The 24,804-nt window shown below is 35.0% G+C and overlaps 1 protein-coding gene across 16 annotated transcripts in view; it reads left to right on the top strand.

The window, feature by feature from the left end:
* Positions 1-24,804, top strand: part of by (focal adhesion protein tensin) — a 572,440-nt gene that overhangs the window by 415,494 nt on the left and 132,142 nt on the right. For 15 of the 16 annotated variants that reach the window (XM_074132644.1, XM_074132635.1, XM_074132643.1 and 12 more), the window contains one exon: positions 18,786-18,830. In XM_074132644.1, coding sequence (XP_073988745.1) covers positions 18,786-18,830 — 45 coding nt within the window. Of the gene's footprint in view, positions 1-18,554; positions 18,672-18,785; positions 18,831-24,804 lie in introns of those variants that run through there. The other variant, XM_074132646.1, reaches the window with a different exon arrangement.

Here is a 24,804-nt window from a genome sequence, read left to right as displayed (position 1 = left end):
CTAGGAGAAACTGATTTATTTATTGAATAAATTTATTTGAATTTAATACTATGTTTCTTTTATTCAATACTATGAGCTTTACTAAAATCCTAGACTTGTAACACTTAAATTGAAAGAACAGATAAGAGATACGTTAGTTCTTCCCAAAAGGTTTTGTATTATTTTAAGATTTTTGGAAATATATAGCTCAAGAGTGATACAATTACAGTATCCTTCTCAAAGGTATTGGATTATTTTAAGATATTTGGAAATATATATATAGATCAGACTGATACAATTACAGTATCTTAAGTAAAGTAATAAGTGTTCTTATGATTTTAACCAGTTAAGCGTGGAATTTAGTTAAAAAAAAAAAAAAAAAAAACCTAGTGGGCGGAATTAAAATCAGACAGTGACGTGGTATACACGTCGAACGCAGCAGGGCAAAACAACCAAAAGTTTACAACGCCGTAAAACTCACTGCAAGCGACTTTTTCTGCAATCTCTCTGGGGCTTGAGATTACAAAGGAGCATTCTGTGCTCATTCAAAAAATCTTGCAACGCTTCACGTGGGCATTGCTCTAGTTAACTAGGGGGACGCAAGAGCTTTTTTACAAGGAAGAAGAAAAGAGCTTTGAATTCTGTGCAAAATGAAATCATGCTCGTACTGAGGTCTGAGAATCTCTATCTAAAAGGTAAAAACGGCATTGCACAAGGGTTGAGAGCTTCTACGTATTTGTGTGCGTAATTCCCCATCTCTATTGTGAAGACCAAATCTTTTGGCTGACTCCCTCCACCCCCCTCCTTTATAAAATACTTGGCAGTTCTATTGGTAAGATAAAGGAAACAACCCACCAAATAATATTCTTATTGTATTTTATTAAAATTACGAGTTTTTATATTTAATGGTTTTTCACAACGAGTATTCACGTCGAACGCACCGTGTGTACACGTCTAACAAGCTTTACTAGTTGAAGTAGACACTAAGGATGTTGAAAAAGACACTGACTGGATGAATCTCCATTAGTTTTACAGGAATTGTGTAAGAGACTCTAGGAAAATCTGGCAGTAGCCTTACTTACAGTGATGCAAAGAGACCCTGTCCAGGCAAATTCCACAGTAGTTTTAATAGGGGTATAAAGAGAGACCCTACCAGGAAAATCTCCTGCAGTTTTACAGGCTTTTGAAAGAGACCCTGTTAGGGAAATCTCCGGTAGTTTAACAGGGATTGAAAAAAAGACCCTTACTGGAGAATTTAGTAGTTCTATTGGGGGTAATAGATAAAGAAAAACTTTATTTTTATTAAATATGTCCCCTTAATTAATTACAAAAAAAGATTTTGCATTTCAACCTTTATTACAGTTCAGGAAACGCCTAGGATCGGTAAGATAAACTGAAAAAAAAAGGATATAATAACCTTGCGACTAGAAAGATAGAGGAGGGACATGTTTTAATTTTTTTGTGTCTGTGGAAGGAAGGATCCGTAGGTGGCTATTTCGCGGCAGAATGGGTTTGAATGACAGTCCAGTAATAGAAAAGAGTTTCAGCAGATGGTTTTAGCTAAAAGGAGTATACGAGGATTATGGAAGCAATCGCATGGAATTGAATCGATTCTAGTACGTCAAGGAGAGTTTTTTTTGAGAAATTAAGTTGCTGGAGTTTCTTGATGTTACTACCAGCAGGTTTTTAGAGTTACTTCGGCTGGTTTTATGGAATTGAAAGTGAGAATCCCCAGTGTAGTATTTCGTGATCTAATGGTTGTTCTGAGCTAGTTTATTTTAAATCCATTGAATATAATCTACGCTCTTATTTCAGTGTTATAAGAATAATTATCAAGTCTTGTAGAAACTACCTTTTTACTCTATCATAACACGACTTTTTCTACTTTAACATATAATTTTGGTACGTTAAGTATTAAAATATATTTTCAACACTTTCTTAACGGTTTTTTTTTGTTTTTTGAACTTACAACTTCTTTTTAATTTTTATAGTTTTTACGTCTTACTGGCATACTTTTCTTTTAAAAAACTAGTTTTAATTTTTCTAACTGCTTAGAAGAAGTAATTGTCAAAAGATTATCCATTTGCGAATTCACCCAATATCTGTTCTTCACTCTGGCTGTCACCATTAGTTTTTTCAGGTGTGTCACTCTTGTCCATTCTGATCATTCACCCTGCCGATCTAAATGTGCTCCAGCTTGATGAAACGAACTGTACCCTAGTTCTTTGCATTGGGTGGTTAGAGCCTTTGATTTGTCCATTTTCTCCGATCAGTCCCAGCATAACAGAAGCTAGTAGAATATTTTAAACTGCTCTGGTAAAGCTCCACATTTCCAAGCCGTAGTTTATAGTACTTTATGGACTTGAAGGAATAGAAGTGTGAGGCTGTATGTACCAAGCGGTCTCTTCGCAGAATCACCATTGCTCCATCCACAACGATATCAATGTTGCTTTTGTATGCAACCTTATAATTTCCCAGTATAAAAAATTTCAAACTGAGCTTCTTTCCACTACAATCCATTAATCCAAGAACCTCTCTGCACACTCCATTCCTGGGAATCCCAATAGAAGACTTAACTGTTACCAAGAGGATCTACTGATGGAATATAAGTGATCTATAATCTTTTTTGTCAACACGTAAAATATCCCTCTCTCTTCTCCTACTGTTAAACTCTTAGCATCATTATTCCACTAATTACTCTCATCTCCTTCAACTCTACTTGTAAATACCTTCATCTCATTCTTCGGTAATTGTAAATATCACGGAGAATTGTCAGTAAATAAATTTTAAAAAGTCAACTAGCTTTTTGGTTCTAGTTTTCAAGAAAACTTAATTAGGTTCGTAAATGTACGAGTTTTCCCTAGAGTTATTTCCTGAAATTGAATAAGTAACTTCCGTTCAAGAAACTGATCTTTTTATTTCTTTCGACTGACAATGAAATTGTGTGCACCTTTTTCAGTATAATTTAGAAAAAAATTGCAACACTAATAATGTTTGTATTAGATTTTCTTTATATTCACTAGTTCTAGAATAGTTTCCACTACATAAACATTGCGGTAATGGAATAGTTACAGGTCAATGAGCTGGTGACATCCATACTGTCAGAGAGAGAATGTCAAATGGATTGTGATAGTTCTAGCGTATACAACTAAGGGAAAAGATCATTTTTAACATGAAATGTTTAAATATCTCGCATTATTGTTATTCACCAGAGTACATTTCAGCAGGCAAGAGAAAAATGAAAACAAAATTTGGTGAAAATACTGTATTTTCAAATCACTAATTTTCTACTACTGACATATGTTTTTCTCATAAATTCACTAATCTACGTATAAGTTACGCAAAATTTTAAAGATATGCTGAAGAACTAAATATATATATTTTTGTTTATTTCATTTCATTAAACAGTTATGATTTTTGGACAGGTTTGTTTGCAAGTTTGTAGATCTATCTGTTGGATGTTGGATCATTTCGGAATTATTTTTTTTCTAATCGAGGCGGCAACAAGTCGGATGACGTCCTTGTTTCCTGTCCTGTAAGATTGCAACTTCAGCATGAATGAATGAAGTGGTATGAATGGTGTTATCTCATCATTTTACTTCTATTTTTATTTGTTAATTATTACGAGATTTGAAGATATATTGAGGGTTTAATGCAATTAGTAATAAATGTCATCTTTATGCTTTTCGTTTTTTTCCTGGGTGTTTCTTATTTTTTCAAAGAGGAAGTGAAGAAAATTCCTCAGGAACTTAAGGCTTTCTTGCTGGGATCTAAGCCCATCCGAGTAATAATCTGCAGTACCCAGCAGCCATTTTTTTTTTTTACATAAATACATCAGAAATCTCATACTAAAGGCAACAATACTATTCCAAAGGCTTCACGATTCTCTTGTTCGTAAAAAATTATTAAATCTTTTATGTGGAGTATTAACGTTGCTTGTGGCAAAGTCCTGTCTTATAACAGCAACAACTGCTCAGCCTATAGCACACTTCGCAAAGTTTGGGGAACCGAAAGATAAACAAAACGGGAAAGCTTCAGCATTTCCACGAGACCACCACTCAACTATTATACCCCCATTATCTCCCTAGAATTACGGACAGAGGAAATGATTAAATAATCGGAACATTTTCTCATGGGAGAAAATTATTTTTTCCCCTGGTACGGAAAAACGTCTAATCCTTTTATTTTTGTAATGCTTCAACTCTTGTAATTTTCCTCCAAACTGGATTGTAATCCATCTTTTAAGGAAGACTTAGATTCCAGAAAAGTTACTGGTTATTCGAGGAGGACGACAAATCCTCCTACATTCTGTGACTTATAGATTTTTTTTAATTATTTTCTTATTTTTTATGGGGGGCTTAGATATTTATGTAAGTTGTAATGTTATCACTTAGAGCTGCAACTTATACCAAATTTATAACCACAAAATTGAAACTCAAGAAGGCATAGAGGCCAGGCTGTCATGGCGGTTACCTGATGGTACTTCTGTAGTGTAAAACCTCCTCAGGTTATAACCTTATACGTATACCACTTTCTTATCATATCAGTACCTAGGATGAGGGCAAAACATCTATGCCGAAATGTTTCTGATGGAGCAGTAAGTGTGCATTTTACTGAAAATGTCCTTTTGAGGTAAGCGTAAGTTTTTCTCTTGCCTTACATGTTAGAACTTTTTCCTGTGAAAAGTGCTGAACTATTTGAAATTTAGTATAATATGTTAGTACGAATTGTTTAGAGACGTTTTCGGGAAAAGTTGGGGAAAAAAAAGGTCTGTCACTAGACGACGTTTCGATTGATCTTGTTCGTAAAAGTTACATTCTCGTTACAGGCAACTCGTAACACCGGACAATGAGCTGTAAAAGAACTTTTCTAGAAAGAGAAAAGCTTTCCGTCTCTGCCTGGGGATAAAGTACGCTAACCATGATTACTAGTGAGATCGTGTAAAATTTAATGAATGAAGTTTTCACTTGAATGAATTAATTTATTTTAAAACTTATATGAATTGGTCAGCATTGTTGGATAATATCTTCAAATTTATCTGAAAGTAGCACGCATGTTTTACTTATTTCCTTCCGGTTTCATATTTTCATAGATTTGTTATGTAGCCTTTTTTTCTATCACTCACGAACCTTTAGACGCTTATAATAATGTATTGAGTGTGACTTTATCAGCACAATAAGTGTGACACAAATAATGCTACATAAAATTATTTACATACCTACTATATTTAAAGCTTGACTCGAGATGTAAGTGAACACCTGACGCTGCTACCAAGTAGGCAATTTGCAACACACTAGTGTGAGACTTTCCTACCATACAAATTAGTGTCAGGCGCTGCTCCACGTGACACATCATGTGCGGTATCTTGTAATGTGAATAAGTTTAATGGAGCACCATATTTTACACGTGTGTTTTATAGGATAAAATATTTAGGGAGTGTTGAAGTTTAATTTGGAATTATTAAAAAAGAGGAAAAGACTCATTTTTGGGATGATTAAGAGCGCCTGTTGGTAAATGCGTTACAGTCTCAGCATGTTAAAAGATTTTACATGTGCAGACAGACGGTTGTTTGTAATTTCGGGTTTGGTGGTGTTGTTTAATGAAACTCAGTACTACCAAACTAACTTGTCTCATTAATAACGAAGTTAGCAATTATCTTGCCGCGGTTTACCGAGTCACGAGGCTGTCCTCCTGTAGCCCATATATATATTTTAACTACCAAAACTTCTACATATATCTTGATCGTTAAATTTTAATCTATTATTTATAGGAATCTTAAATTGATAGTCACCCACTTAAACGTTAATTGACATTATCCTAGTGACTTGATTTTTTTTACGTCTATGCATAGATTCTGGTAGACTGAATTTGACCGGTGTACATTGAAAGTGAAAGAAAGGATGTTCTATAAAATTGGTATCCCCAACAGATCATTGTCTTTTTTTACACTCCCAGGAATGTTATCTAGAAGTACCCAGGAATAAAGGAATTGTTTGCTGGATTGTGCTGAGGATTGTAAGTTAAGATTTTTTGTGCCGAAAGGTGACATTAAATAAGCTTTATTATACTTAAACATTTAAATAAGACTTCAGTTGCCCTGACTGAGTTTTGGATCTGTTGTCTTTTAAAGTTGTCGGAAACTTCATTTCAGATCTATTATACCTTTAACCCGCGTGAATACCAAGTGTTTGTCGATGTGAAGTCCCACAAGTTAGCTGACTTAGTTGATTATTGGTCGAATTGGAGGATAAGTGATGCGTCAAAGATTGTAGGTTATAATTATATTAGTCTTTATTCATACGGATGTAAAGATGTTACAATTCGCCTCTTATTTTAAGTAGCCATCAAATAAGATTGCCATCTAAATTTTGATTATAGACATAAATCTTAGTTACAGTTCATACCTTATACTGTTCACAGATTTTAGTCTTATTTGCTCATCCGTAATATTTTACTTCAGTGATAGATGTTTTGTGTCTTTCGTAAACGTAACACCCGTAACTTTCTATAGGTGCTATTTATTTTGGTTTGAATGATAGTTACAGTTGGACCTGTCGTCTCTTACAGTTCTATGGACCAATTTCTTTTATACCGAGCTGAGATGTAGGTTTCCTTGAGCTGTTACTGGATCTTGGTTGTTAGATAAGAGTTTGGTTAGAGTGGTTAGTAGAGTAGACTCAGGATAAATTGAATGCTGCCTTGCGGAACTCCAGCGTTTTCGTAAGGAGAAAGAATAGTTTGCAACTTGATTAAATATAGTAAAGAAAGCGCCACGGTAGCCGAGCAGTTATAGGCTAGACCCGCAATGCTAAGATGTATTGTTGGTTTAGTGGGTTCGATTCCCTGGTCTAGGCCTTGGATTTTATTTAATGGTTAATATGAAAAATTTATAGTAAAGTATGTTAGGCGGTTAGAGGCTAGTCCCGCAATACTAAGGTGTATTGTTGGTTAGTGGGTTCGATTCCCTGGTCTAAGTCTTGGATTTTATTTAATGGTTAATATGAAAAAATTATAGTAAAGTATGTTAGGCGGTTAGAGGCTAGACCCGCAAAGCTAAGATGTATTGTTGGTTTAGTGGGTTCGATTCCCTGGTCTAGGCCTTGGATTTTATTTAAACGTTTATAAAAGAAATTTACAGTAAAGTATATGTTTGCTAGTCGCCTCCGTCCACGACACCTAATTTGGTAGTTGGACGTAAAGACTGCAAAAACAAGCACTACTTTACTTTTTACAGTATAGAATTTTAAGAATTAAAAAAGTAATTTTAGATTTTAATTAAGTATTGTTTCTTTAAAGATTAGATTAGATTGTTAGTGAAGTTTCTGTTTGTACAAAAAGTTAATAAAAAAAGTATCTTCTAAATGTTTTCTGAGAGTGTGCGTTTAAATGTAGAGATAGTTTGAAAGTTGTATTTTAACTAAATGTTAGTGTGAAAGCTTACAAAGCTTTGTGTATTATACCGAGGCTTAGCGAAGAGGTCACATGCACCCACCAGGTGGTCTATTAGCATATTATAGAGTTTTAAACTTTCTGTGGTTACTTTACTCACCAAGTGTGTGTGTGTGTGTGTGTGTGAATAAGGCAGGTTTAAATTTTGTGTAGTGAATTACTGGTGGTATGGAGTGTATTGATACAAAGTATGAGTATCTTGAATAAAACAATGTCAGTGTTTACTGCGACTGTGTTGTTTTCTCGTGTTGAAAGGAGTAACACTAAAGATTGTAGCTGTTGAGGAGGAGCAGTACGTCAATCAGTCTGTATGCTAGTAGACATGGTAGATTGAGTGACTTTCATATTTATTACTATAGAACATGCTATATTATCAATGAATCATAAACTACATGTCAAAATTTATCTCGTATCTATTTTAGCTTTTCTCATTTTTTTAAGTGAACCAGTAATCTCTTTATTTTTTTTATCCGGTGACCTTATTTCCTCCTTCCCCTCCCCACCAGTAGATAAGGCTGCGCCCTTCTCTCTCTCTCTCTTTCCGCTTTCTCGTCTTGTTTATTTCTTCTATGATATTTTTCGCTACCACGCTAACTATAGAAAAAAAAAACGATTTTGCAATATTGTTCGCGTAATAGTTGTGTTTCTAGTTTTTCATTGGGCATGCTATTTTATTTTATTTTATTTCTTGTCTTTCTAGGATTGGCTTTGTTGTAGAATGAAAAATGCCTTTAGAATCTTATGACGAATTTTGAGAAGTAAATGTATTTTGAAGATTCCTAATCCATTGAAGGGTCAAATTTTTTTTCTATCTTAATTCCTTGTTGAGGGAAATGGATTAGCAACCTCTTCCGGTTTCTTGGTGTCCTTGCGGGTCTTTTACTGGCCAAATAACACTCTGCTCTCAATGAGATTCACAGTATTCACAAACACATAGAAGGAAATTGACTTCCTGTATGCAGACTCTAGCCCCAACGTCTTTCTACATAGTCTAATGCGGCTTCATCCATTTCTTAGCTTCAAAAAAAAAAAAAAGTAAGTCTATTTTGGTCTGCCTTAAGACCAATTTAAATCAACAAAATTTCACTGATTTGCAACTTTTTTTTTTTTTAAATGGCCACGCTACTTGGGCGTTTTTAAGTCTTGACAAAACTAAGCGCCACTTTTGAAGAAGGTTTTTTAGGCTACTTAAAACTAGCTTTTCCTGACTTTTGGGTGGGAAGTGGAAGGTTTTTTTTTTGGTTTTTTTATTTTTGGAATTGTCACCGTCTTGTTCCAAATTGAACGAAACTTTGCAGGCCTGTATATAAATAAAACACTAAAGGCGCCACGGTAGCCGAGTGGTTAGAGGCTTGGTTTCAATGATAGTTACAGTTGGACCTGTCGTCTCGTACAGTTCTATGGACCAATTTCTTTTATACCGAGCTGAGATGTAGGTTTCCTTGAGCTGTTACTAGATCTTGGTTGTTTAGATAAGAGTTTGGTAGAGTGGTTAGTAGAGTAGACTCAGGATAAATAGAATGCTGCCTTGCGGAACTCCAGCGTTTTCGTAAGGAGAAAGAATAGTTTGCAACTTGATTAAATATAGTAAAGAAGGCGCCACGGTAGCCGAGCGGTTATAGGCTAGACCCGCAATGCTAAGATGTATTGTTGGTTTAGTGGGTTCGATTCCCCTGGTCTAGGCCTTGGATTTTATTTAATGGTTAATATTAGAAATTTATAGTAAACTATGTTAGGCAATTATAGGCTAGACCCGCAATGCTAAGATGTATTGTTGGTTTAGTGGGTTCGATTCCCCTGGTCTAGGCCTTGGATTTTTATTTAATGTGGTTACTAAAAGAAATTAACAGTAAAGTATGTTTGCGAGTCGCCTCCGTCCACGACACCTAATTTGGTAGTTGGACGTAAAGCCTACCTGAAAAAAATATATAAAACACTAGATCACTGGAGCTTGAAAACGGAGTGGACCCTCTACATTGGTCAACAATACGATTTGCTTGCGTCCCTTCTTCTCTCGAGTACCGTACCTTTTTTTTTTTTTTTTTTTTTTTGACTTTTAGGCAACCAATCATTAAACAGAAATGTGATATTGTAATTTTTTAGTAGAATTGTTTTGAAACATTTAAGCACGAATATGCAATAGAAGAAATTAGTAATTCCAAAGAAGTTCTGCTCATGTAGAGCTGCTAGCTTGTTATGTAATTGCGCATTAGCCGCGATAATGTTCTGTATAATCGTACTCCACAAAATATTGATCATTTCAATTGTTTTAGATAAGCATCACGATAATAATTAATTGACAGATTTGTATGAAGTATTCTTTTTTGTAGAGGGGATGGAACAATCAGTTAATTTAATTATACTTATCTCTCCGAGATAAGAATCGGTGCAGTTTAATTGGAGTCTTTTGAAGTTCCTCTCTGTAGCAATTAAATAGTGGTACGATTGTACTTTCTACTCTAGATTCTTCCACTTTGTTAGAGCTAAGCGGTTTTTTACAAATTTCTTTGTATTATCTAAAAACAAACAAAATAACAAAAAGAAACTTTGTGTTTTATGTTCACTTTTTCCTCCCTCTCCCACCACGTCCTCCTTTTTATTTTCCTTTATGCATATTTTTGTTTAAAAGAATTTATTTTTATTTTTATTTTTTTTTATGCATGTTACCCCTTTTGATACTTGACGGCGCGGATAGAGGAATATTAAATTCCCAGACTGTTTAGCATATTGCGCTAAAAAAGAACAAGCCCAGTGTTTATGCAAGTAAAAAAAAAAAGAATAGAAAAGAAGAAAATGGAGTAAAGGCTGCAAAACAAAAAACCAAAAAATACAAAAGCTATGCGTTTACATACAGCTGGTAACGTTTTTCTGTTACTCTTTGCCCCCCCCCCGTGTTCTAGATAGTGAGGGGAGGGGAAAGGAGTACAAACTGAACTAGCTCTAAAGAGCCTTTCAACAACGTTCACCCGCCGCCTCTAGTCAACAACTACAGACATTTTGGGCAGTATTTATTTATTTTATTCTTTTATCATGTACAGTGCAAATTACTTAGTTAAGTACTTTGAGTTTTTTTTTTTAAAGATGTTCTGGCAGAATGGGCTCTAACAAAGGGAATACAATATGGGGAAAAAAAAAAAAAAAAAAAAAAAAAAAAAAAAAAAAAAAAAAAGGTCGTATCGTGAGTTCACTCGAGGCGCCACGGTAGCCGAGCGGTTAGAGGCTAGACCCGCAATGCTAAGGTGCATTGTTGGGTTTAGTGGGTTCGATTCCCCTGGTCAAGGCCTTGCATTTTATTTAATGGAGAAATTTTGCAATAAAGTATGTTAGGTAGCTATAGTCTAGACCCGCAATGCTAAGATGTATTGTTGGTTTAGTGGGTTCTTTGGTCTAGTCCTTGGATTTTATTTAATGGTTAATATGAGAAATTTATAGTAAAGTATGTTAGGCGGTAATAGACTAGACCCGCAATGCTAAGATGCATTGTTGGTTTAGTGGGTTCGATTCCCCTGTTCTAGGCCTTGTATTTTATTTAATGGTTAATATGAGAAATTTGTAGTAAAGTATGTTAGGCGGTTAAAGGCTAGACCCGCAATGCTAAGATGCATTGTTGGTTTAGTGGGTTCGATTCCCCTGTTCTAAGTAGGCCTTGTATTTTATTTAATGGTTAATAAAAGAAATTTACAGTAAGGTATGTTAGGTGGTTAGAGGCTAGACCCGCAATGCTAAGATGTATTGTTGTTTAGTGGGTTCGATTCCCTCAGTCTAGGCCTTGGATTTCATTTAATGTTTAGTATGGGAACTTTGTAGTAAAGTATGTTTGCTAGTCGCCTCCGTCCAGGGCACCTAATTTGGTAGTTCAATTCATTCCCTAATTAACGGACGAATAAACCATATTATTTGTTATGACATAATGTGCTGTTGATCTAAATTTTTTTTAAATCTACTTGTTACGTTACGCCAGCACCTAGATACACTATTAATAACAATGACAAAACTGACACCACTGTACTATACACCCACTAACTGAAGGTAGTAGTTAGCCAGCGGTAACACTCCCTGAGTCATCTCCAGAGGATGTTAAGTCCCGCCTGAAAAAATAGGCGATTACTATAATTTATATTAAAAATAGGAAATTAAATAAAAGGCATTTTCGAAAAAAAAAAAAATCTCTTCAGAAATGTGATAAATCCTCTTGATACAAAAATTCAACTTCCGGTTTTATTTGAATTTGCGACAATTTCGGAACCTCACAGGACAGACACATTAAATTCTCCTTCATTTATCCCCATTTAACCCATGGAATCATTCTTTTTGTGGGCAGAATATCCACCTTTCTTTTTCTCCTTCAAGAGTTCTCCTTAATCGAATTGCCCTGCAAAAAGTTTCTCAAAAATGGTGACATATTTATGAATATAATATGTCTCAAAACGTTCCAAGTTGGAACAGTATGGTTTTTTTGAGGTAAAAATCTTTGAGAATATTTCCGCGAACTTTCATAAATAACTAGAATGTTAGAGAGAGAGAGAAAAAAAGAAAAAGTTTTTCTACATTTAAATAGGACCAACAGGAAAAGCATTATGAAAATTCATGGAACAGATAGTGCAGTCTATAGGATGTAAGATTAAAAATCTGGACCAAGTTCTTCTGCAAAATAGTCTTCCCCATTTTCTTTGATCTCCATATATCTGTTCCCATTATTTCTTTTTTGCTTTTATGGGTATCTTTTCTTCACAACCAGTATACCCTCCTTACATCTTCCTTCATATGTGATTTTTCCTTTAAGAAAAACCGACCTTTATGAGACTTCTTCTTTTGGATTCAACTACAGTATTCTTATATAAAAAGCTTTTATCAGTTTTTCTTTCTTCTGTTCCATACACTCCTCATTCCCTCCCTACGAACAAGAACTGCTACAATGTGTAATGTCTTTATCAGTTTGAATAACACATTATCTGTGATATCCATTATGGTGTGGCCTTTTTCTTTTTCAGAAGGTACTTAATAAACCCTTTGGTCTTTTTTTTTTTTTTTTTTTTTTTTTACTCAGTTCCCTTTTTCTTCGTTCTATAGTACTTTTGTTTTGGAGTTGGGCCTTCTTGGCTTTCCTGACAATATCGCTCAGCTGTCCCTGTAAAGGGTCGTTCTCATTCTGCAAGTCATACCAAGAGGTCTTGGTCGCTGCATGCAGCACTTTCATGTCATTCTCTACATCTTGTGTGTAGTCCTCTCTCTTATTCGGACACCTTTCTCTTCTTTGGCTACAGCACTGCACAGACAATTTTTAGGGAACCTTTAAAAAAAGGATACTTCCAGGAAAAACTCAACTTTTCCAAAGTGTTCAGGTAGTTAAATAAAATTTTTGTTGCTTTCCAGAATTTTTGGTTTTTCTTTTTTCCGCGTTCCCATATGTCTGAGGTCCTCCCTTATCAATAACCTAACTGCTAACTGGGACATATCCCCTTTTAGTAGATAGAGCTTTCAAATTCTAACTGATTCTAGAACAATATGAAAGTTTTACAGTTAGCCACCACAGCCAGTAAACTAGGTAAACCATTGATGTTGATAATAATACTAGTAAACTGTTCGTGGAAATGCATAACTTATGTCACGTAGTGGTGGTTTATTATCTAAAGTACATGTCAGCCATGTTTCATATCATTGTCGTCTACTAGTTTATCATGGCCAGTAGTTTCATCTATGCGTAGTCGTGTCCGGAAAACTTTTCATCTAGTCAAGGTTTTTTCAATTAAATGTTTTTCTGTAAAAGTGTATAAGTATTCCTTTTAAAGTACGAAAATAGAAACTGCCTGTAAATACTCAACTGGAATTTTGTTTCCTCATAGTAGCTGTAGTATTGTGTTATACTTAAGATTTTTGGAAAACATGAAATTTTAATTACATATTTACCGTTAATCGACAGTAATGATACGTAGGTTGTGATACCTATTAATTACCTAAAATTGCTCTTTAGATAGAAAGCCAAATATTCGCAGCACCCAACAGGAATCCTCATAAATTTCTGGAAAACAATTCCAAGCGAGTTGGGAGGGAAGCCTTTCTGGAGTTTGGAGTATTTAAAAATCCTGTATAATATTATTAGTGAATAAGATTCCTTGAGTTTTTTTGCCTCAGTCAAGGAGGAAGTTTAATAAACCGGAAAAAAACCATACTGTCGCGTTTTCTGGTGGTCCTCGGGAGAAATATTAAACTAGAACCTTTCCCGAACTTCCGCTGTATACTTACTTTACACACACACAAGGAACAGACCAGTGTGGAATGAGGAAAAGAAAATTAATATAAAATATTTTTCCAATATTTTAGAGTATATTGGAGAATATTATAATCTCATGCTTATTGATTCTATTTGTCTTGGGAATGGGGTCTTGGAACTTTTAGGTAGTCTCAAAATACGTAGTAGGTTTTGAGGGGAGTTATTTTCTGTCTCGTGGAATTGAACAATGTGACATAGAAATAGAAATTCTGTATGACATTCAAGTTGTTTATGGTTGTTTTGGTTACTTACTCAAGGGCTAAAACGGTCCATGAAGGACCCAAGCCTCAGCCACTACAGCTCTCCACCTATCTCTATTTCTTACCGACGTTCTCCATCTCTGCTGACCAAGGGCTTCCAAATCTATGGTTGTTTTACCCTTGACAATCAAGTTGGTGGATTTCTCATGATTAAAATTTGAGTCAGGTACCCCATAAAGGACCTAGGCCACCAGAGAGGGATCCTAACCTACCCAGCTGTAAACCCTAACTTCACATTTAATTCTCTGGTTTATCTTTTTAATAATTATAAGTAATGGATTGAGAAGTGGTTCAATTTCCCTGAACCACCCTAACTGTCTTAACTATCTAATCCTTCGATATTCAGTACTGGGTCAGTCTGGGTGTTGTCCCCTAGATCAAGCCCAGAGACTACTCGAACGAAAGGTCTTCACCTAAGCAGCATCCTAGATTCCAGTCTTATGTTCTAGGTACCAAAATCATACGTGATATTGCTGCATGCTACACCCAAGCACTTTCACAGAAATTGTGAGAACCAATTTTTTAGACATCGCGTAAGCCGTCATTACTTTTCACCGTCCATAGTATGTACTCATGTGACTCAAGTCACTTCAAACTTCACTGACGCTGAATTTTAAGCAATTTTAACAAAATAGAAAGCCCTTTATAATGTATAAATCTAGATCGAAGTACAATTTTTTAAAAAAAATTAAAAAAAGGGCTATTTACAAAGGAAAATACGTTAGACTTAAATTACGAACAAATACAAAAAATTAATATAGCAAAGTTAAAATGGAAAATGTCACACGTCAAGTACACGTATAGAACAATATGAGGTATTGTTTGTAGTTCAAATATTTAGGCCCAGCATAACTTATTTTATTTTATTTTTAAATACGGGTATTAACCTATGTGGAAACTAAAAGAAGGAAAAACGCTGTGCACCCTTGCATGATTTTTCTTTTACTACAATTTTCCCCATCATGAATGTGACATTAATTCCAGATTTTCATTTTTATGGCATAAGGTTTTTTTTTAAAAAAAAACTAGTTTAATTTTTAGTATGCGCAAACTAATGATTTTAATAAGAACACCTTTTGATTGGTGTTCTAAAATTACTGGCGATCATCACGATTGGTGGCGAGGTTCTCGCAAAATATTTTAAGGAAATTTTAAGGGTATTATACTCGATCTATATTGCAAGATATTTACCGAAAACGTGTGTTATACGTAGACTTCCTCCATCTGCTCTCCTTCAGATGTTTTTGTCGAACTCATGTACTAAAAACGGCATATTCTGTATCAATATTGAAAATTAATTCTAAACATTGGACCCTATATCAAGTACCATTAGACACTATATCAATATCTGTCAGTATTAGTCAGTAGTGAAAGCACTAAACATGAAGTCATCTTGCTAAAATTAAGTTTGTAAAGCTTTTCAAAGTAGATACCAGAAGAGAGGCATTTCAACTAATATTATATAAAAATAAATTGCAATATAGTTTAGTTAAAAGGAAGTGAATTTATTGGACCAGAATTTAATTTATTTTTAATAATAGCGGATAGATAAAGGGATAATGTGGTATTTACCAAAAAGGCCTCAGATGGTGTTGGGCGCACAGTAAATCTATTGGGGCCCCCCAACCTCACCAACAATATTGGCTAATAGTGAGAAAATCTATTTTCTATTGAATAATATCAGTTCACTAATTTTCTCATTGCTTACTAACAAATTATTTTTTTTTTTTCCATTTCAGAACTTTAATCAACAAGATTACGAGGGTCGTTTGAAAAGTCCGTGCAAAAATAAAAACTACTTAATTTTTTGGGGTAAACCTTTTTTATTTTTCAACATAGTCTCCTTTTAGGCTTATACACTTCGTCCAACGCTGCTCTAGTTTGTTGATCCCTTCCGAATAATAGGATTTGTCCAAGTCTGAAAAATAGCCATTCGTTTCTGCAATCACCTCCTCGTTTGAATAAAATCTTTTTCCCGCCAGCCATTTCTTCATATTGGGGAACAAATAGTAGTTCGAGGGAGCCAAGTCTGGAGAATAGGGGGGATGTGAAACGAGTTGGAACCCTATTTCCAATAATTTTGCGACCACAACTGCTGAGGTGTGAGCTGGTGCGTTGTCGTGATGGAAAAGGACTTTTTTGTGGGCCAATCGTGGGATTCTTTCTTGCAGCCCGGTTTTCAAACGGTCCAATAACGATGAATAATATGCACCTGTAATAGTTTTACCCTTTTCCAGATAGTCGATGAGGATTATTCCTTGCGAATCCCAAAAGACAGTCGCCATAATCTTTCCGGCCGAAGGAACGGTCTTCGCCTTTTTTGGCGCAGATTCCCCCCTTGGTAACCCATTGTTTAGATTGTTCTTTGGTCTCAGGAGTGTAGTGATGTATCCATGTTTCATCCACAGTGACGAAACAACGCTTAAAGTCCTGCGGATTCTTCTGGAACAGCTGCAAACCGTCCTTGCAACACTTCACACGATTTCGTTTTTGGTCAAGCGTGAGCAATCGCGGCACCCATCTTGCGGATAGCTTTGTCATGTCCAAAGGTTGATGCAAAATATTATGTACCCATTCATTCGAGATGCCCACAGCACTAGCAATCTCACGCACCTTCACTCTTCTGTCATCCATCACCATATCATGGATTTTATCAATGATTTCTGGAGTAGTAACCTCAACAGGGCGTCCAGAACGTTCAGCGTCACTTGTGCCCATACGGCCACTCCGAAAATTTTGAAACCACTTTCTAAACAGTTCTAATCGAAGGTGCAGAGTCACCATAATGTTTATCAAGCTTCTCTTTAGTCTCCTGAGGCGTTTTGCCTTTCATTAAGTAGTGTTTAATCAACACACGAAATTCTTTTTCGTCCATTTTTTGAAAATCACTCGACTTCCTCGATTCAAACGAATGCCAAACACAAAGAAATAGACCGATCTGGCTGAAACTTGGTGTGTGTTCTTCCAAGAGATGCTACTAAGTAAACATAACCTCGATACGCGCCAGTGGTGCTATCTCTCTGACTTTCCACGGACTTTCCAAACGACCCTCGTAAATGAAACAATTTTCATTGATGTAAATTTTCAAATTTTTTTTTACTTCCTGTTTTAGCTTGGTTTAGTAGACATTTGTTCGAAGTGGCCCTAATTTTCGAATTAGTGTTTTCACCAGAAATATACATATTTCAAAAGTTTTCTCCGTTCTTTGTTTTCACTTTTGATTTTCATTTAATTCTTATAAATATTTTAATGGTTTAGTGCTTTTTAACCATAAAAATTTAGTTTAAACAAATGTGCGTTAGTAAAATTTTCAACTCAAAGAAAATCCTATTTTTTCGAATAAATTTTCTAGTTTTTAGCATCTTTTTTTCTCCATTCAATTTTTAAGTTTCAATTACCAATTTCCTAATTATAAGTCGCGTTAATTGAAATTCTTGCGAGTCGTTCGCCTACATTTTTTAATTATTTACAACATTAAGTAATTACTCACCCACAAAAGCGTGAATTCTTCTCCTTAACTTTCAATAAAGCAAAACATCTATCCGCAATGTTAGGATCGTTAAAGGTCTTGTACTGGCTTAAATTTACTGAAAGAATTTTAATGAGATTTTACTGTACGGCCAAGAATGAAAGAGGTCTAGTGGAGTAGAGAATTACGTGTAGATTCTCATTAGAGTCTACAAGATATTTCGAGCTTTTTTGTTTGTTTGTTTTGTTTTACACCTTCTTTCGTTATTCACACATTTGTAAGAAAGGTGAACTTATCTTCTATTTTCAGAAAAAAAAATGTTCACTTGTTTAATTCAAAAGGGAAAAAAATAATCTTTTATGATACAAATCGCTCGTCTTCCTTTCAAGGGCAATTCATGCCGATCTACAGTTCAGTGAAATGACATCTTAGAGGGGAGCCGCCTACTTTTCCTCCTCCCCCGAGAAATACCGAAAAATGAATTTTCCAAGGGAAAACCAGAAGTTGAAGTACTATGTTTTCTGAAAAGAGATCTCGGGTTCGATTTCAGTTACTGGACCTTAGATTTTCTTTTTTCTAGGAGCTTCTTACAGCTTACTGTCTGTTGATGGATAGGAGGTGTCTGTAATGAGTGAAACACTGCCCAGAGGCCAGCAGTGTACTGAAAAAAATAGCTCCGGGCGCCAATGACCTGATGATGTTGACGTGCCTTAAATTTAAAAAAAGAAAAAATAGTATGGATGTTCAGATAATTTTTTTTTTTTAATTTTGAAGTTTTTGTTAGAATTTCCCATCAAACTCATTAAAACAAAATACCTAGTTTAAGTGTACGTATTTATAATGCTGAGTTAATACAGAAGGTACAACAGGGGCTCGGGAATTTAGCAAGAAACAAAGAGGAGAAATGTAAGAGGGAGATAGTAGTTGTTGTGTTGGTAAGATTAAGAGATGAGAGAGAGAGAGTGGTAATGCAATCGGAGATCGGCTCGTATAAGAAGGGTGCCGGCCACGAGGGGAGTCTGCGTTGTCATGACAACGTGGCGTTGTGAGAGCTTGGGTATGTGAGTGTTGTGTGTAGAAAAGGGCGTCAGTCGTGTGCCACGCCGCATTGCGCCCGCCAAGCCACCAAAGTCCCTACAACATGCGCGCCTTGACGCCTACCTCGGCCTTTGCCTCATTACTGGATACATTGTTCCATGGTCTTGCGCTAACTGTTTCGCAGACAGCTCTATACATATCACAAGTAATTGTCCATTCTTAGGCAATAAATAATCTCATTTAGCATGTTAGAATGTAGAAAAGTTCAAATTTGTGTAAGAAAAAGAAGTAATGTTTATTTTCTTTCTTTTTGTTACAGCATGCGGCAGAAATTGCATCCAGAAATGCTACTCCATACAAACAAGTGAGTGTTTGCTAATAATTCTTATCAGTTCAGCTTTGATTTTTAGCACCAATTTGGCCTACATATTTAATTCTCAATAAGCCTATGGCTCTAAAGTAGTAATAATGTCCGAAAATGAAATTTTCTTGACTGAAGTTCCACGTTAATTTTCTAGTAATTCGAAAAAAACGTAAGAACACCGGTCTGGACAGACGCTCTTCCATTCGAGCGGTGCAATTTTCATTAAAGTCACAACTTTAGCAACTCATTTGATTTATTAAAGTGGAAGAACACACAATATACAAAGATCACTTATTGGGAGGAGGAAAACGTCCGTCATTTTCCTTTTCCCTTAAAGTGCCTTAAAAATTAAGTTTTCAGTTTATTATTTATGCCGTAACACGGTCACATACAGCCCCAATATTTGTAAAAACTCATTTTACCGAGCTAGTAAACTTCTCTTAACTTGGGAACTGAAAACTTGAACAAAAATTGAAAATCTTGAAGTAATTTTCCTGGAACAGGGATCAGAGAAAATAAAAAATGTGCTTACCCGAAATGGGGTTAGGTCCGGCCGTGTTGGATATTGTCCGATTGTAGTGCCCTGACTGAATTCATACTTACTTCCATCATCAGAGATATATTAATCAGTGTAGTGTAAAGATTTCGTCTTCACTTATGTTTCCTACACTTGCTGACTAGTAGTAGCTACCGGGTGATTGTAATCCCATGTAGTAGTAGAATTTTTTGCTTGACTGTATCGACGAAATTCGGCTATAATCCATTAATAGTACTTTAAAGTCCTGAATTATTCACTAAAAGTATGAAAATCTAATAAAATCCTTGACTTTTTCTCAATCACTTACATCGTCAGTTCACTTAAGATCACTTAAGTAGAACTTAATATTTTCTTAGTACTCAGAAGTTACTCAAGAATTTTGTAAATTGAGTTGGCAACCACTTTATCAATCACCTCTGCTCTTAAAATTACTCTAAATCTATTAATATAGATGTTTGTTCCTTAGCTTTTTAAATTACTGCAAAATATTCCAATAGTTTCTAGAATTCTTGAATCATTCTTTCACAAAAGAAAACTCTAATGGATCTTTTCTTGCGAAACTTTCATTTGTTTCCAAAAATCAAGATGATTAGGAAGTGGGGAACTCATTGAAAATGTGAAATTGGCCCTCTTTAATCAGATAACAAATCTTAAATATCTGTTCTTAAAAAATGCAGTCACTATTAGATGAACAATGAAGCTGGCTATCTCTTTGTAGGTGAGCGACGTAAAAATGATTATACCGTGTCTTATCAAATATTAGTTCGCCTCTTAGAATTGAATTGTTAAAATAGAAAGTCCTTTATCAGTTACTCTTATCAATGTTGAATGGTAAGGGGGGAAGACGTCTTCAAGGCGGGCATTATAGGTCTATGAAAGGATATCTGCGATCTAGATTTGTTTCTGGAAGACAAGAATACTTTGACAGATCTTTTTTTTAGTATTTGAAAACCAAATGAACTGATTTTTACATTCCATGTAATCAGTACAGTAACTTATAATTGCTTAAAATTCATTTTTTTACTCGCAGAGCAGTTCAGTTTGTTGTAAATATAGAATAACGAAACTATAGTACATTCTAGCAACCAACATTGCCGGATCTACGGTTACCTTGGAACAACGAGAGTATCCAATCAATTTACACTATGCCTAGTTGTTGCTCTCTATCTAGTCCATTGTGTTTTTACACTGGCAGCAAGCAACACTTTGTTATCAACCTGTACCAAGGCCACCCACCACCACCTGTAGGAAAGGGCAAACCTATTTTAACTATTAATGTGTTGCCAGAGAGAGTTCATTAAAAATTGACAAAGGTGTGGAGTGGTGTTTATTATAATTTTGTTTACCCTTTAAAGAGACTATTTGCATACATTTGTGGCCTCGACTTCGTTTTTATCTTCTTTTTTTTTTTTTTGTCCATCTTCTTATTTTCGGCAATATGTCGTATTCAAATATTGATCACGTCGTCATAGTTTGAAAGAAAATCAAAAAAACAGCTGTCTCATGATTTTTGTTATTGCTCAGCGTTTGTCCAGTTTGTCAGGTAAATCGTATTACTTGCTTCATCTGCTGGAAGCTGTCATTTTGGTGATCTGTTTTTCTCATTAGGGATCGCTCTCTTACAATATTCGGAGTAATTAAATCCTAATTTTTGTTAACGATATTTATCTAATTATTTTAAATTCTTCAAACTAACATAACTTTGATTCGTTAAGAGTTTTCAATTTATGACGCAGTTTCAAGTGCTTCCAAAATCTAAGGCTTTTTATTTTTTGCCATATTCTACTGAATAATGTTCGCTCACTGCAAAGTATTGGTTAAAAAAAAACAAGCAATGGAGATAGATATCTTGGATGTATGGATAAAGAAACTTGAAGACAGACATACATGAGGAATCCTACAAAAGGTTATGGTGGTGAAATTGGACCTTGAGTGGCTGAGTAGTCGGCTACCCAAGATGTCAGGAAAGATTTTTTTCTACCCGTAGTGGCTTACGATGCTAAAATGGAGTGAAAGAGGCCCGATTGGGTGAAGTAAACCTCTTGTGAAAAGCATCTCAGAAGAAAATTGCTTTGGAACAAACGTCTTCGGTTGACTTCAACGGGCTAGCTTTTATCAACGTTATCAAGATTTTTCCTTTTCTAAGTTCAATTCTCAAGCGATACTTTTATTTGTAGCTTTATATACAGAGTTTACGTAGAACAGTGTACTGTTCTGAATTACCACATTAGTTAAGTGGTGTACCTCAACAATGTAAGTAGTTCCTTCGGGAAAATGTAGGTTATTGACTCTCAGTAAGTTCTATGTACAATGGCCGTCCGCTGTCACTGTTCTTCCATTTCTGTACTTGTACAGTCGGACAGTCCTACATATATGTGGTAATTCAACAGCAGCCAGCTGGAAGTAACACGTGACTTCTCTGGAATTAACTCAATTGAGAAGGCGAATCTTTTTGTTTTTTATTCTATTTGAAAGATCTGTCTAGCGCTATCTATAGGCTCTAAACATATATTAAACTATCTATCATCAGGATATCAGTACATTTCAGTTGTTGGTAAGTTATAGTTTACCTGTGGATATACTGAACCCATATAGATCACATTATAAACTAACTACATGTATATTATGATAATTGACAGTCTGAGTTGTTTAGCAGCCGCCTTAAGGGTAGAGCAAACTTTTAACATGCAAAGTGAAATTAAACTTATTTTTAAGCCCAAGTTTAAACTATCAGTTTATTTCTTTTGTCCCTAGTGTATGTATGCCATTATACCAGCTTGGTTACGGTTATTCTTCTATAACCATTTTAACGTAAGTTAAAATAGTGTTTAGTTGTTGACTGAAAATTGTATGGTTAAACATTAACCTTCTACGATATGTAGAGAGAAAACGTAAGAGGTTAAAATTCTTTTGAAAGACTTCTATTTTAATCTCCTATAATCAATAAACATATACGTACTTCTGTTGATAGGCCTTTTACGTAACATGATAAGTTCATATTTAATCGTGCAATATTCTTATTAGGAGATGACATTTAAATATTGACAAGAGAGAAGATACAGGCTAGAGAGAATAATCAAAGAGAGAGATAACATCTTGATTCGGTATTTAGGGGAGAGGCGTAGTAGGTATTATCTTCCTCTTTGTAATCTGCCTGTGCAGTACTGGAAGTTATTAAGGCTTTGATCCTCGCTGGCAGATATCCTCATCTGATGCCTCTTTAATCTTTAGACGTTATTCTGTAAGGCTTGAATTTCAGTTTATTAATTTAAACTTAAAAGCAAAAATAAAATGTTGAAAGTTTTATAAAAAGAATTACGTTATAGTTTCATCTTAACATGATGTAGTTGATAAAGACTTTCTCAGAAAGTCCTTAAAAATGAATCAGAATTAAAAGCTAACCAAAAAGCATTGTAATATTCGTGATAATAACAAGAATTGATATAGAATTAGTCAAAGAATCATATATTTGCTTTAGGCCAGATAGTTGGGAATCATAAATTACCTAATGTTCCCCAATAGGGCTACTGTGGTGCCGTTAAACAAGACAACTTGCCCCCAGGGTGTGTGTCTGGCATCATCTATATACATATATATAGCCAGCCAGAAGGAGAGAACAACTAGTTACATGAGAATCCCAGAAACCCACCAGGGATTACAAATCTTAACCTCCCATTTAGATTATTCATTTAACCAAGCCAATTATCCAAATAAATATCATTCGAAAAATAATTATTTATTTCTATTAAGAAAATGTATCATCTAAATTTTACTCTAATGAATGAGAAGGAAGACTTTATGTAGTATAAATCTTCTCTAAAAATCCTGAATATTAATTGTAGGAAAAGAGCTGGGATAGTGGTGTTATAACTAGGAGGCGTTACGTAATACATCCATTTCGTGATATTCTATTGGCAGCATAAACTTAGCCTCAAGCAGAGTCTAAACCTGATATATTCCAGAATCCCCTTACAGAAGACTTATTATCCCGTGAAAAACTTTTCGTTTAGTGTAATCAGAGTTTTTATCTCGGTTAATATGCAAAGTGAAAAAAAAAGTGGGAGCAATTTCTCCCTAATTTGAGTTTGACAAAAGTTATAAAAAATTATTTAGGATTAAATGTTAGATTAGTGGTAAAAGTTCCTTGTTGATTTGTTTTAATAATTCAGTTTTCATTTTGTCGTCATATTTATGCCGTCATTATACTTTCTTTATTACTTTTATATTAAATGATGTAATCAAAAGAAAATACTGCACCAGCTAAAAAAAAAAGAATACTTCATTTTTTGTTTCTTCAAATCTGAATCCTGGTGATGACTTCATCATATCCGTTTCAATAATTATTCATTAGATGAGATCATAGATATCCCCGTGAGTTGGTGAAATTAACATTGTTGCAGGTGATGTCCATTAATTTATTGTTTTCTATATAATTATCTGCAAGATGACAATAGCAAGTGTCTATTCTTTCATAAGTGATATAAAAACCTATTTTTGTCATTCTTAATTTTTTACATCTTAACCTGTGATTTAATTTGTGTACTCATCATTATTTCAGATAACATGATGAATCAGTGTATGTAAGTCTCGTTAATTACTTTGGAGGAACAATCAAATTTAGAAATACTGACATTGACAGATGGATTCCTAATCTGCATAAAGAGGGGCATGAATTTTTGAAAGCTTTCTTTCAGAATTAGGCATTCGGTGTTTCCCAAAAATCTTTCTGTGCTTAGAAGTGATCTGTTGCTGTTAGTAACTCTAACCAGTACCTTCAAAGAGCTTTATTTTTTATTCTAACAGCTTGAAAATGTCAGTATTTGATTGCAGTAATGTTATTGGTCGTTTCAATTTTCAATTTTAATACGTATTTACAGGAATTATAGCCACACCAGGAAATCCTTTGCTAACTTACGTTTACACTTTGAGAATCTAAGTTCCCTTTGGCCCAACGTAAACGTTGCTAACAATTAAATAGACAGAACTTGAGGCCGTTCTCGAAGTGGTGAACCACAATCGACCCGACCTTCTTGAAAGCATTCTGGACCAACACCCATGGAATCTAATCTAATGCAAATTATTTAAAAGGGTTTAAGGAGTGTGTACTGCCAATCATGTTACTAGTTTCAAGTCAAAACAGCTTATATTAGCCAGTATGATGCCCAGGTTTCAGTTCTGTTGGCCAATTGTAACTGATCAAGTCTTGTGTTAACGACTAGCAGATTCTCGAGGGTCATGGTCTTTTTATCCTTGGTCCTTAAAAAAGGCTTCCTCACCATTTCAGGGAGATCTTTAGCTTATCTCGTCTCAGCCGACCATTAACACGTTGATAATGGTTGTCGAAATTAAGTCTTGACCTGTCCCTGTCCCTCCTTTTTGCTGACGGCCTACCATTCTAAAACTTTTTTTTTTAGGGCAACCTTTTCGTCTTCTATT

This window comes from Rhodnius prolixus, unplaced genomic scaffold (assembly GCF_049639745.1).
Source record: "Rhodnius prolixus isolate KJV_2025 unplaced genomic scaffold, Rpr scaffold_4, whole genome shotgun sequence".
NCBI lineage: Eukaryota > Metazoa > Arthropoda > Insecta > Hemiptera > Reduviidae > Rhodnius > Rhodnius prolixus.
This window is presented reverse-complemented; position numbering and strand designations above follow the sequence as displayed.